General features: G+C 41.2%; 1 protein-coding gene across 2 annotated transcripts in view; it reads right to left on the bottom strand.

Annotated features, from left to right (window-relative positions):
* SCP2 (sterol carrier protein 2) overlaps positions 1-15,584 on the bottom strand; it is a 94,160-nt gene that overhangs the window by 17,694 nt on the left and 60,882 nt on the right. For both annotated transcript variants that reach the window (XM_036447658.2, XM_036447656.2), the window contains exon 13: positions 3,422-3,515. In XM_036447658.2, coding sequence (XP_036303551.1) covers positions 3,422-3,515 — 94 coding nt within the window. The remainder of the gene's footprint in view (positions 1-3,421; positions 3,516-15,584) is intronic.

Here is a 15,584-nt window from a genome sequence, read left to right as displayed (position 1 = left end):
GAATGTGGAAAAGGGGATAAATGGTGTTGGAAAAAGAAAATAAAAATAATTTAAAAACTGATGGTAATGATTTATATTTATGGCATCAAATATAGTGTCAAGAGGAAAAGGCAGGTGATAAAATAAAAGGTAGAGGCAGCGGGAGCCCAGGGGCGTGCCGAGCCGGCCATGGGCAATCTGCGTCCAAACAGCTTAGCCGCGGCCGGTGCGGGGAGAGCCTGGCCGGGGCGTCCTGCCACCAGCTAGGACAGGAGGTGGCGGACAGGCGGACAATGACATTAAGAACCACAACTTCCAGCGGCCTGGCTTCTCCTCTGGGACGGGGCACTCACGGCCACGGTATGGAAGAACACAAAGAAGATGGGAGTGGGAAAGGCATCTGCAAGTGATGGGTCCTCCTTCGTGGCGGCCAGATACGTCCCAGCAGGGAATGTCGACAACCAGGGCTTCTCTGAGGAAAACGTCCTGCCTCCAAAGAAGTAACTTGCCAAATGCAATGGGCAGGCGGCAGACTTAAGAGCATGGATATGAAGTGCCTAGGTCAGCAAAAGCTCAGCTGTGTGTCTGTCTGTGCGGGTGTACGTGCATGCATGTGTGATGCATGTGTGTGTCTCTTACACACACCCTGGGATAGACAGCTGTGCATGAACTAATTCCTATCAAAGGACTGAGCCAAGAAAGCCTTTACTCAGATGGTTAGACCACAATTATTTGGATTTTGGGGGGGAATCAAGTTTTAAACTTTTTGGGGTTATTTTTTTTTTAATGTATTTTATTGATTTTTTACAGAGAGGAAAGGAGAAGGATAGAGAGTTAGAAACATCGATGAGAGAGAGACATCGATCAGCTGCCTCCTGCACACCTCCCATTGGGGATGTGCCCGAAACCAAGGTACATGCCCCCGACAGGAATCAGTCCCGGGAACCTTCAGTCTGCAGGGCGACGCTCTATTCACTGAGCCAAACTGGTTTCGGCTGGGGTTATTTTTAAAGCAAACTTCTTTTGTACCTTCCTTAATTATAATATCCATCCCTGGACTTTTTGTACCCCAATCATTTGTGATGCTGAGAAGTGAAGTTCATTTCCTGTGATATTCATGCCTTAGAATCTACTGGTGGTAGATATTGAAGACAATTAAACCCTCATTTAAATGTGACATAAAACACAACTTTAAACACATAAGTAATAAAACAGCTTCCATCAGAAACATGGTGCAGGCAGGGGTTCCATTTCACAGAATTACTGAGAGTTCTTTGTTATAAGCAAGATGTGATCTGCATGGCCCCTGAAATTCTTGGGTGGGATTGCCAAAGAACAAAGGAGAAAAAGCTTTACTTCCTTGCATTTTTCTACCTTAATAAAACAAAGTTCTGCCAAAACCGGTTTGGCTCAGTGGATAGAGTGTCGGCCTGCGGACTAAAAGGTCCCGGGTTCGATTCCGGTCAAGAACATGTACCTTGGTTGCAGGCACCTCTCCAGTGGGAAGTGAGCAGGAGGCAGCTGATCGATGTCTCTCATCAATGTTTCTGACTCTCTCTCCCTTCCTCTCTGTAAAAAATTCAATAAAATATAGAAAAATAAAAAATAAAAAGATTGATTAAAAAAAAAAAAAGTAATCTCACACAGGTGTATTCCCTCAAAATGGTTGTGGGACAGGTGAACCATTGCCTGCCTGCCCAGAACTGTCAGCACTGGCCCTCTCATCCTCAGAAAGGTTACTGAGCATTATGGAATCCTAGAAATGCAGGGTGCTTTGTCAAGACACATCACATTAGCTGTTTCTCCCCCTCACACATACATACACAATGCAATCACCTTAGATGTTAAGAAGTCCTTTGTCCTATAATAAGAGAGTTATGAGATAAGGAAAATGTTTGTCATCCACACTGTGGCTTTAACACGAGTGAAATACATAGCTCAAATGTTTTGAATCATTTTCTTTATTTCAGCCCACTTTGATCAGCTTAGTAGAAATGCAATTGGAATTGTGTGACTCTAGCTGTAACTTTGTCTTTGCAAGTGACTGACCACACATCTGTCTGACCGTCCAACTGACTGGTACACATGACATACACTAGCAATTTAAAAATAAATGTTGACTCACACATGCACAATACATATAAAGCTCTCACTGGCACCAATCGCACATGTATGTTTCAATCTGTCATTGTCAATCGTGAACTTGATTGACACTTACTTCTATTATAGAGAAAGGGTGAATAGCAATCCTATATAATAAAAGCCTAATACGATAAGTGTCTGACCTTTTGACCAGTCACTATAATGTGCACTGACCACCAGGGGGCAAATGCTCTGACCGGTTAGCTTGCTGCTGGGGTCTGGCCAATCGGGACTGGGCAAGATGGGCCAGATAGAGCCTGGAGCCTTCCTCCAGTTACTCCCCTTCCCCGATTGTGCACTGGTGGGGTCCCTCAGCCTGGCCTGTGCCCTCTTGCAATCCGGGACCCCCTGGGGTTATTGGAGAGCCAATTTCAGCCCAATCACTACAGGTCATGCCAAGGGAGCCCATCGGTGACTGCACTGGGACTCTAGTATTAAAATATTTCTTCTAATTAATTTCCTTTCAATGTGCACAAATCTGCACCAGGCCACTAGTCAATAATAAAATCCCAAGTGCCTTTAGGTTTGAAACAATTAAGTAAATATTCTATTTCGTCTGAAGAAAGTAGCTCAGTTAGATTACCTTAGTATGATTATTATCTATCAAAAACTAATTATTCTACATAAAAATAAATCTGCATAGACAGTATAGTTTTAAAAACTCAACATGTATTGTATGATCCTAGTTATATAAAACTGTATGTTTATATATACAAAAAGATATCTGAAAGAATGCCAACTATTGTTAACATTTTAGTAAACTAAAATTTAGATTTTTATTTTGTTTTAAAAATTAGCATAATTTTTACAACAACAAAAAACAAATTTAAAACTACTTTGAAAAATTCAAACATGAAAGATTTCTTTTTGAGAGTTTTGATATTAGGTAGTTTTAAAGATTCACTGTAAATATTCTTTTGAATGGTTTTATGTAAAATATTTTTAACCCAAAATAAAATTAAACCAAAATAAATTATAATCCCTTTACATATAAACTCTTTCCATAATTATTATCCTCCTGACAGAGAGAGGATGGAGAAGAGTTACGACCTTAATAGCAATTTACTAGAGTTCTCTATGTATTAATAACTCAAATTGGGAGATTTATATTCTCTGAAATGCACTTTTATCAGAATTACAAGGAAACTGTAATAGATACTCAGATATCAAAAATACACTCAATACTTGACAATATGATATAAATTTTCAACTGTACCACTTCATGCAGCACCTGAAATCTATATGCACCTCCTCTAGCCTCTGGGTCCTCCTGGTGGTATTTTAGATAAATGTTACTCACCTCTTCAAGCTTCTTCTCAATCTCCTTAAAGACAAGATTTGCTTTAAACCCCTCAACTGCAGCGCTGGTTGGAGCAGCTTCAATCTGACGAGTTCTAAAGAATTGAGGAAAAGACTTCATTTCAGTCCATGAAGTCATATAGGTACTAGGTTTTCCAACATTTATACAGTTTAATTTTCCAAAACCCTAAAAACAGAGATGTTATGACTCTTACCCAAATAAAATTATTAAACCCATAAGATAAGTATTACTCCCCATTTTTCCCCCAACAAATATGAGTACTCACTGGATGCTAGGCACCATCCTTAAAAATATGGTAAACCAAAGAACCTACCCTCATGAAGCTTATATGCTAGTGGGGGAGAGAAGCAATGAACAAGCAAAAAAATAAAGAATATAGTTACCATGAAGAAAATAAGGCAGGTTAAGGGGATATAGAGAAAGTATATTTATTTGTATTGGGTTTTCTATTTTTTTAAAAATATTTTATTGATTTTTCACAGAGAGAGAGAAGAATAGAGAGAAACATCGATTAGCTCCCTTCCACACAACCCCCTACTGGGGATGTACCCACAACCAAGGCACATGCCCCTGACCAGAATCAAACCCGGGAACCTTCAGTCCACAGGCCCACGCTCTATCCACTGAGCCAAACCGGCCAGGGCTGGGTTTTCTATTTTATATAGTCTAGGCAGATAGGACTCTCTGAGGAGGTGACACTTAAATTATGTCAATGATTTAGGTGGGGAAGCCAGTTCTACAATAGCTTGGCAGTTAAAGGAACTATAAAACCAGCATGGCTGGAGCGGAGCAGAGTGGAAGGATCTAAGGAACAGAAACATGCAGGGCAAGATAAGATATTGAGGGGCTTTACAGGTCATGAGTAGGAGTCTGGGTTTTATTTCAACTATAATGAGAACTGTAGAGTATACACTGGAAAGTAACATGATCCAATTTACATGTTTTTTGTTTGTTTTTTTAAATAAATTTGGCTGCCAGTTAGAAAATGGACTGCAAGGGGCAAACGGGGAGGCAGGGAGACTGGTTCAGAGGCTACTGCAAAAGTCCAGGCAGGAGGTAATGGTGATGGAGCAGGTTTCATAAGGAAGTTTGGAATAAGCAGCGGATGGACTTGAGGTTCACTGTGTACATGTGATTCAATATATGATTCTGTGGATGAAAAACGGGGTTCTATGAAAAGTAACCTCACAGGGTGATCTGATCATAAATTCCTTCCTGGTAAGGTCATGGTGGGCATTCACGCCCCAGGCACATAACTTTTTAGTAAAAGATTTATCTTTGTTATAGCACTCCGTCCATTGTTTCTGTGCACCCAGGTTAATAATTGCCTTGCTTTCTCCTACTATCATGTAATCTTCCTTATATACCCTCCTTAATTTCAGTGCATAAAAGAAACTGTCATTCTCTGAAGCATATGAGATCTTGCTTCCAGGCATGTCACTAGTGTTGACTCAAATAAACTCATAAAAATTCTCTACAGGTTTGGACATTTCCTACATTGACAAATTTACAACCATCTGTCTGAGTATTGGTTGTTTGATTCTTAAGGAACCATAAATGGCCTCATGTGGCAGAAGAAAGTCTTTATTGCCACAAAGGCCTCAGTTGAAATGTTAAGGGCTTTCTCCACTCACTGGCTATATGATTAAGAGCCAGATACGTCCTCTCTGTGCTCCTCTGGTGAGGAGGTAGGAAGGAAGGTGGGAGTGCCAATGACTTGCAGAATTAAATGGAATCCAAAATATGAAAAATGATAGACTTGACAGTTATGGCTCCAGAGCCTCAAGTGTTAGATGGACAGAAACTTGAGGGGTCTGAGGAAGAAGAGGGCACCTGCGATGTCAGGTAATTCCTCTGCCACACTGCAAGCATGCTGTTGGTGGCTGGGGCCTCCACTGGCACAACATGGGAAGGATATACTAGGAAGAGTCAAGAGTGTAACAGCTGCTCCATGAGCATTTCTTTCTCTTTCCCTGCCTTTCCTCTCCTTCCTTTTCCTTTTTTCTCTTCCTACCCACCTGTTTCTTTTTTCCTTCTCCTTTCCTCCTTTCTATCATTTTATAAATATTTAATGAGTGCTTGCTACATGGTAGACATTGTTCCAGGTACTAGGAGTATAATAGCAGACAGACAGGCCCAGTCCCTCTCCTCACTAAGTTTATCATTCTTCAGTGGGGAAGAAAAGGAAGTAAACAGACAAAATAATTGCAAGTGCTAGGAAAGCAAACAAAAAGAGGAAGAACCTACTTTTAGGGCAATCAAGGAATGATATCTTTGAGCAGATGGATTTAAGCTAAGACCCAATTAAAGGAAGAAAAGGAGATAGCCATTTAAAGAAGAAACCGCCAAATCCCTGAGAAAATAGTCTCTGGCATGGTAAAAGAAAGTAAGACAGGGCCAGTGTCACTAGAGCACAGTAAGTGGGGGAGAGTGACGTGAAATTGGAGAAGTAGGCAGGGCCCAGATCGTGCACAACAAAGTAGGAAATCTGGGAAGCCACGGAAGTGATTAAACAGGGAAGTGAAATCATTTAATTTGTGATTATGCTTACAACAGTATGCAGAATGAACTGGGGCGAAGACTGTAAGAACAGAGGCGGGAGCTGGTTAGGAGGCTGCTAGAGTAGTCCAAGTGAGAAGTGATGGTCTCTGGACTACAGTGGGGGGCAGTTGGCCAGTGGAGATGGAGAGAAGAAAGTGGATTCCAAATAAATTTTGGAGATAGAATCCAGATGGAATGAGGGAACCCTAAGTGGTGGGGGAAAGGGCAAGGATGATTCAGAATAGCAATGTCAGCTATTGATGACAGGAAACAAGCAGTGGGAGCAGAGGGCACCGAGTTCCACTGTAGGCGCACTAAGTATGAGATGTTTCTGAGACAAGGCAGTGGACAGGAGAGTCTGGTGCTCAGAGGAGAGAGGTCCAGGCTGGAGATACAATGGAGATAATCATCAGCATAATGAACACATTGAAATCCATGGAAACTGCTAAGCTCGCCTAGAGAGAACAAGGGAGACAGAAGAGAGCCCAGGACAACACAGGAGAAGTCTGGGGGAGAAGGGAAGCAGAGCCAGTGATGCAAGAAGAAAACCGGTAGAGCACGGCGTCACACAAGCTGACGGGCAGGAAGAACCAGGAGGGAGGAGTGGACCATGTCCAGCACCTGAGGGTTTGGCACATGGAGAGTCCAGAGGACTTGGACGAAGGCAATTTTAAGTCAGTGGTGGGAGGTAGAAGTCAGATGAGAGTGAATTAAAGAGTGACAAGAAGAGGGAAAGAGGCAGTGTGGCTCTTTTGAGACATGGCTTTTAGGGGAACATGAAATGGAGTGGTCTTTGGAGAAGTGTAGTATCAAAAAAAAGTTTGCTTTTGTTTTAAGATTAACATGCTGAGCATGTTAGCCTGATGTTGGCAATGAACCAGGGGAAAGGAGCTACTAGGAGAGAAGTCTTGAGGTGACAGGGGAATGAGATACAGGAAAAGGAGGAGACTTAAGGGAAAGAGGACCAAGTGGGTGTGGTTCTCCATAGGGTTACTGATCTTGAGAAGAGAGATGAGGAAATATGGGTCTAATGGTTTAGGATTTCGCAACAAAGTAATCAGCTGAGAATGAGGATGAAAGAGTGGGAATGGGAAGTCTAAGAGTTGAAAGCCAGCCTACTAGAGGAATCTTATTCAAGTCATGAAGAGGCATGGAACCTGAGCTCCTGCCATGCTGAAACGTGGGCAGTTCTCAGAGCACGGAATGCTACTTCCGTGCCTTTGCTGCTCTATGTCTGGGATACTTCTGTCCTGGCAAACTCCTTTTCACCCTCCAAGGCCTAAGCTGAGAAACTACTTTGCTGTGAATCCCCACTAAATGTCAGCTTCTCGAGAGAAGATATCACATCTTTTTAAAAAACCTGTATATCACCTGTTCTTGGCACACAAAAGTATTCAGTGAATAGTGACTAAGTGAAACAAAAATTACACTAAATTCTCCTTTACCTAAATCCCAATTTTTTTCCTGTTCCGTTTGGAGCAGAATTGTCTATGGTCACCATCTTCTCTGTCAAAAGTCTACATGAGTGGCCTAAAATCAAATGACCATGACTAGTCTTCCACAGGCCAATTTCATTTCATTAATTCAACTCTTCAGCTTAAAAAAAAAAAAAAAAAAAAAAAAAAAATATATATATATATATATATATATATACACACACACACACACACACACACACACACACACACACGAAGCCTGATGCACAAAATTCATGCAAGAGTAGGCCTTCCTTCCCCCAGATGCCAGCACTGGCTTCCCTCTGGCACCCGGGACCTGGGCTTCCCTCACATCCCTAGCTTCATCCAGAAGGTCGTCTGGAAGAATGTCCAGTCTAATTAGCATATTAAGCATATTACGCTTTTATTATTATAGACTAGAGCAGCGGTCACCAATCTTTTGGACCTCACGGACCACCACTGGTCTGTGGACAACCACCGGACTAGAGGCCCGGTACATGAAAATTTGTGCACTCGGCAAGGGTCCCTCAGCCCAGCCTGTGCCTTCTCCCAGTCCAGGAGCCTTTGGGGGATGTCCACCTGCCAGCTTAGGCCCGCTCCCCAGGGGATTTTAATTATCATTGTACCTTCCTCTAGCTTGCCACTTCCTAATTGTACATGACAAAGTAATAACTGATATTAAATGCCTTTTCAGTGTAAAAAATATCTTCTTCTTCTTCTTCTTTTTTTTTTTAATAGACAATAAAAGGTTTTATTGCCTGGCCAGCATAGCTCAGTGGTTGAGCATTGACCTATGAACCAGGAGGTCATAGCTCGATTCCCAGTCAGGGCAATGCCAGCTTGCAGGCTCAATCCCCAGTGCAGGGCATGCAGGAGGCAGCTGATCAATGATTCTCTCTCATCTTTGATGTTTCTATCTCTCGCTTCTTCTCCCTTCCTCTCTGAAATCAATACAAATATGTATGTTAAAAAAGATTTTATTACTCAAAGATTAACTGGATAAGTTGATTTGTTTATATCCATTGTTGTGAAATAGTTTGTTTGTTTTTTTAATACAACCAACTTCTTTGCAAATAGCAGGCACATACCCCAACTATGATGACCTAGTTTTTGGTGGATAATGTAACATGATTAGGCAGAAATAGGTAAGCTCACATTTGTAGATTAACTATTAAATTTTCAGTCAAAACTCCCTTTGTGGCCCCTGCTTCTTGATTTCTATTCCCACTTCGTCTTCTACCACTTTGTTGACTTCCTGACTAACTCCCCTGTAGACTCTGTCTACCTGACCAACCTAACTGGCAGATGGACATCCCCCACTCCTCTGTCTAGAATTAAAAGATGTACTTCCATCATAATATTTTTCAATTTTGGATAACTTGGTGGGCACTGAGATTATCCAGTCTGAATCATGCCACTCTGCCTGTAACCTTTCTGACTCAGTTGTGGGAACCTCAAAGCAAACACCCATATTTCCTTTTAGAGGCTCCTTTTGGTAATTTGGGACAAAGCATTACTACTCAGCTTTTTGTTAAGTTCTTTCCAAGCACAGCTGACATCCTATATTTCTTCTGGGCTTTCCAGAGCCATGGTCACAAACCCCTTATCAGAGATAATCAAAGATCGTGGTTCAAAACTCAAGGCACTGGAGATATGGACGAATGCTGCAGCCAATGAATGCACAGCCCATTTCTCTTCTATCAGTCTCTGAGCTGACAGTCGGAAAAAGTCAATAACACCATAATAAATGGAAGCCAGAGACCTGATGGCATCCATGCTTTCAGATTTAACTAAATCCATTGTAGAAGGAACACCTACAAGTTTAAAAGTCATTCCTACTTTTTGTTCCACATATCTTAGTTGACCTCTTTCTCTTGGTTGATAAAAACATATGCAAATCCCTGTCTGGCCAGCTCTACCTGTGCGTCCAGAGCGATGAATATAGGACTCAACACCCTGTGGAGGAGAATTCTGAATCACCAAGTCAACCTCAGGAATGTCTAACTCATGGCAGCCACACTGGTTGCCACCAAAACTTTAAAACTACCTTCTCTGAAGCCTTTTCAGGTAATTTCTCTTTGTAACTGTGCTATGTCCCCAGGTAAACACTGGACATTCTCCTCTAGTTTATTATCACTTGACTTATGAGTAGACCTAAGGATGACACTCGCTCTGATTTTTTTTTCATATTCATCAATATCTCCATTTGACAGATCTTTTCTTCTTGACTTATGAGACTCAGAAAATCCATTTGAAAGTCTGTTATATCCTTCTTCAGAGGCTCCAGTTAGCTTCTCTTTCATTTTAGCCTTTTTTTGGACTTGGGAGCATCCAGGTCATCTGCAACACCATTTCCTCTTGTTTCTGATTTCTCATCGGAGTCACAATGCTGCCTTGACTTTCTTCTATCACTCACTAGCAGTATAAAGCTTTATCTAAAAATATCTTGATTCTTTGTGGGGCAGAGTCCAGACAACAAGTTCCGACAGGTCACAGTTATATCTTTATCTTGTTTTGAAAAGCACATCAAGCTAATGATTAACAATCTTTTCAACCAGATTAGAAAAAAAGTTATTATATAAAATGTTTTATCAGTATTTTTTGAAAATCCCTTATACCTTACATTTATTGATATGTGCCCTGAAATTGAATATAATAATTTAAGCAAACTCAGGAAAGAGATTACTCATATTACAGAAGGATGCTCGTCACGATTTCATTCTATACAAAGTTCTTTTAGCAGTAACTAAATTCCGGTTGTCTTTTAATTTGGTTTATACACAAGTTTCCTGAAATAAATACAGAATATAAAATATTGGAAGGGACTTTGAAGATTATTGGGTATATGAATTCCCTCTATGCTCCCTGAAAATGTTCAGCAGGGGTCTTCAAACTACGGCCCGCGGGCCACATGCGGCCTGCAGAGGAGTCTGATCCGGCCCGCCAGGTTTTTTGGGCAGTAAGCGCAGCCGAGGTGTTACAGTAGGAATTAGTAGTTCATATAGTCCGGCCCTCCAGCTCTCTGAGGGACCGTGATCTGGCCCCCACTTTAAAAAGTTTGAGGACCCCTGTATCTAAGGCCTAGAATACAGGCACTGTTTCAACAATGTCAAAGATCAAAAGCACAGAATAGCCAACAAAACAGGAACTTTAAACTCATATTAAAGGTTAGAATCTAGATTGCTACCACTCAAAACTCTCTTTAGATAAGTTGTTTTATGGACACCCCCCCACACACAAGTGCAACTCTGATCATGAATTTCCCCATCTGTAAATAAGATATAAACCTGCTGAAACCAGTTTGGCTCAGTGGACAGAGCGTCAGCCTGTGGACTGAAAAGACCCAGGTTCGATTCTGGTCAAGGGCATGTACCTTGGTTGCAGGCACATCCTCAGTAGGGGGTGTGCAGGAGGCATCTGATCAATGTTTCTAACTATCTCTCTCCCTTCCTCTCTGTAAAAAAATCAATAAAATATATATTTTTAAAAAAGATATAAACCTACCATTTGAAGCTTTTATGAGGATTAAACAAATAAGTGCATGTGAAGCACCTAACAAGGTCCTGGCACACAGCAGGCTCTCAAAAAGTTTAAAATATCTATTGCAACTGAGTAATAAAAAGACAATCCAATTTTAAAATGGCCAAGAGCCCTGGCCGGTGTTCTCAGTGGTTAGAGCATTGGCCCTCAGACCAAAGGGTCATGGGTTTAATTCCTGGTCAAGGGCATGTACCTGAGTTGCAGGTTCGATATCCAGCCCCCCGTCTGGGCATATGGGGGAGGCAGGGAACCAATCAATGTGAGATCTCTCACTGTGATGTTTCTCTCCCCCCACCTCCTCCACTTTCTCTAAAAATCAATGAAAAAAGTATTCTTAGGTGAAGAATAATAAAAAATAAAATGGCTGAGATCTGAATAGGTATTTCTCCAAAGATATACAAATAGCCAGTGAACACATAAAAAGATGTTCAATATCAGTAGCCACTAGGAGAATGCAAATCAAACCACAATGAAATGCCACTTTGCACCACTGAGAGCTAAAATAAAAAAGGTAGAGCAAGTCTACCTGCACCGTTTTCGCAACAGCATTTGTTCACTTTGTGTTTCTATATCACATTTTGGTAATTCTTAAAGTATTTCAAATGTATTATTATTGTTATTGTTATTATTACACTAGAGGCCCGGTGCACAAAATTCCTGCAGGGGTAGGGTCCCTAGGCCTGGCTGGCGACCAGAGCCTTCCAGCTGCAGTCGGGGCCTTCGTTCGTTCAGTGCCGCCCCTGGTGGTCAGCGCACATCATAGCAAGCGACCAAATTCCCAGTTCTCCTGGTTGAACTCCTGAGGAGTATATATAGAGAGGGGGGGGGGGGGGGGGGGGGAGATTGGTTTGTTATAGTGATTTGTTAGCAGTGATCTTTGAGGTTACTTTTGTACTTGTTTTGGGACACCATGGACTTCTACTGACCAACCAAACTCCCTCTTCCTCTCTTTGGACCTTCTTAGTCCTGGAGACACAACAAGATTGAAATTAGCCAATTAATAACCCTACAATGGCCTCTAAGTGTTCAAGTGAAAGGAAGAGTCACACGTCTCTCACTTTAAACCAAAAGCTAGAAATGATTGAGCTTAGTGAGGAAGGCATGCTGAAAGCCAAGGTAGGCCTCTTCAGCCATACAGCCAACCTGTGAATGCAAAGAAAAAGTTCATGAAGGAAATTAAAAGAGCTACTCCAGTGAACACACGAATTATAAGAAAGCAAACTAGCCTTATTGCTGATATGGAGAAAGTTTTAATGGTCTGGGTAGAAGATCAAACCAGCCACAGCATTCCCTTACGCCAAAGCCTGATCCAGATCCAGGCTCCAACTCTTCATCTCCATGAAGGCTGAGAGAAGTGAGGAAGCTGCAGAAGAAACTTGGCAATTAAAGGGAGGTTAGGAGGAGGTGTAAGGGGGTGTAAGGGGGCTAAATGGCGATGGACGGAGACTTGACTTAGAGTGGTGTGCACAATACAATATACAAATAATGTATCATCAAATTGTACACCTGAAACCTATATAATTGTATTAATCAATGTCACCCCCAATAAATTCAATTTAAAAAATTGAACAATTGGCTGAAACCGGTTTGGCTCAGCGGTAGAGTATCCGTCTGTGGACTGAAATCCCGGGTTCGATTCTGGTCAAGGGCATGTACATTGGTTGCGGGCACATCCCCGGTGGGGGGTGTGCAGGAGGCAGCTGGTCGACATTTCTAGCTTTCTATCCCTCTCTATTCCTCTCTGTAGAAAAATCAATTATATATATATATATATATATATATATATATATATATATATATATATATATATTTTTTTTTTTTTTTTTTTTAATTGAACAATTGAAGTTAGCAGGAGGTGGTTCATGAGGTTTAAGGAAGGAAGCTATCTCCAAAATATAAAAGTACAAGGTGAAGCAGCAAGTGCTGATGTAGAAGCTGTAGCAAGTAATCCAGAAGCTAAACTATCGAAGGTGGCTACTTACTAAACAACAAATTTAACGTAGACTAAACAGCCTTATATTGGAAAAAGATGCCTTCTAGGGCTTTCATTAAGAACAGAGAAGTCAATGCCTGGTTTCAAAGGATAGGCTCACTCTCTTGTTAGAAACGTAGCTGGATGACTCTGTTGAAGCCAATGCTCATTTGGCATTCTGAAAATCCTAGGGCCCTTAAAAATTATGCTATAGACATAGCCGGTTTGGCTCAGTGGACATAGCAACAGCCTGCGGACTGAAGGATCCTGGGTTCAATTCTGGTCAAGGGCACATGCCCAGGTTACAGGCTCAATCACCAGTGTGGGGTATGCAGGAGGCAGCTGATCGAAGTTTCTTTCTCATCAATGTTTCTAACTTTCTATAAAAATCAATACAATATATTTAAAAGAATTAAGCTACATCTACTCTGATTGTCCTCTACAAAGCCTGGATGACAGCACATCTTCATACAAGGTTTACTTAATATTTTAAGCCTATTATTGAGACATACTGCGCAGATAAAAATTCCTTTCAAAATATTACTGCTCATTAACAATACACCTGGTCTCCCAAGAGCTCTGATGGAAATGTACAGTAAAATTAATGTTTTCATGCCTTCTAGCACAACATCCATTCTGTAACCCTTGGATAAAGAGGCAATTTCAACTTTCAAGTCTTATTATTTAAGAAATACATTATGTAAGACTATATCTGCCATAGATAAGAGATTACTTTGATGGATCTGGGCAAAGGAAACAGAAAACCCTCTGGAAATAATTCACCATTCTAGATGCCATCAAGAACATTCGTGATTCATGGAAACAGGAGCTTGAAAGAAGCTGACTGGAACCTTTATAGATGACTTTGAAGGGTTCAAGACTTCAGTGGAAGAAGTAACAGCAGATGTGGTAGAAACAGCAAGAGACATAGAATTAGAAGTGGAGCCAAAGCTTGTGATGGAATTACTGCAATCTCATGATAAAACTATTGATAATTGATGAGGAGCTGTTTCTTATGAATGAGCAAAGAAAGTGGTTTCTTGCGATGGAATCTACTCCTGTTAAAAATTCTGTAAAGACTGTTGAAATGCAAGAAAGGATTTAGAATATTTCATAAACTTACTTTATAAAGCACTGGCAGGGTTTAGGAAAACTGACTTCAATTTTGAAAGTTCTACTGTGGGCAAAATGCTATCAAATAGCATCACATGCTACAGAGAAATACTTTGTAAGAAGAAAAGTCAATTTATGTGGCAAGCTTCATTTCTATCTTATCCTACATAATAAAAGGTCAATATGCAAACTGACAGTTGTTATGACGTGCACTGACCACCAGGGGGCAGATGCTCAATACAGAAGCTGCCCCTGGTGGTCAGTGCACTCAGCCAGAAACCAGGCTCACCACTGGCAAGCCCAGCAGTGGTGTCAGGAGCCTCTCCTGCCTCCATGGCAGCACTAAGGATGTTCGACTGATGGCTTAGGCATACTTCCTCCAGGGAGTATGCCTAAGCCATCAGTCAGACATCCCCCAAGGGCTCCCAGACTGTGAGAGGGTGCAGGCTGGGCTGAGGTATCTCTCCACCCCCTCCACCCCCTGCAAGTGCACATGAAGTCTAGAGGGTAAGGTTCATCTGCAATCAGCAACTCCCCTTGACCTTAGAGCAGGCTCGTGATCCTATCACAAACAGAAATCCAACCCAAAGAGCCAACTGTGGGTTTCAATGAGTTAGGTATGCACTGAGCCTCTAGCTTTAAGATAATCACTTCATTGTAGAGGTCTGGAACTGAACCTGCATAATATCTCCGAGGTATGCCTGAACTACATTTATTCCTATAACATGGATGGACCCCAAATACATTATGCTAAATGAAAGCAGCAGTCACAAAAGGTCACACGTTTTATTATTTCATTTATATGAAATGTCCAGAATAGCCAAATCCATAGAGACAGAAAGTAGATTAGTGGTTGCCAATGCCTGCAAGGACAGGGGCTGGGGAGTGACTGCTAATGGGTACATGTGTTCTTTCTGGGGTGATGAAAATGTTCTAAAATTGATTGTGGTGATGATTGCACAACTCTGATACACTAGAAACCACTGAATGTACACTTAAAATGGACAGATTGTGTGGCATATGAATTATGTCTCAATAAAGCTGTTATAAATTTTAAGCTGTTGCTATTTTTCTTAGTGTTTAGGAAGAATATAGAACCCTACACTTTGATCATAGCTCCATCTCTAAAGCTCACATTTTACCAGTAATCAGTTTGTTCTGATTACAGATGATTGGGCAATGCTCACGAGGTCTAGAGAGTAAGGTTCACCTGCAATCAGCAACTCCCCTTGACCTCAGAGCAGGCACGTGGTCCCATCACAAACAGAAATCCAATCCAAAGAGCCAACTGTGGGTTTCAGTGAGTTAGGTATGCCCATTCTGAACTAAAAATTAAAGTTCACTTTTTTTCAAACCCCTAGATAATATTTATAATTTAATAATACAACCATTTTCAACCTTTTGACCAGTGACAAAAACCAAATAGGAAAGAAGAAAGGAAAAATGCACAGGGAGATCAGAAATCAATAGTTAATTGAGCAACTGCAATGTGTATTTCTAAGTTTTCTAATCTCTGAAT

The sequence above is a fragment of the Pipistrellus kuhlii genome, unplaced genomic scaffold (genome assembly GCF_014108245.1).
Source record: "Pipistrellus kuhlii isolate mPipKuh1 unplaced genomic scaffold, mPipKuh1.p scaffold_m20_p_2, whole genome shotgun sequence".
NCBI lineage: Eukaryota > Metazoa > Chordata > Mammalia > Chiroptera > Vespertilionidae > Pipistrellus > Pipistrellus kuhlii.
The sequence above is the reverse complement of the archived record's forward strand: the minus strand, read 5'-3'. Positions and strand labels throughout refer to the sequence as shown.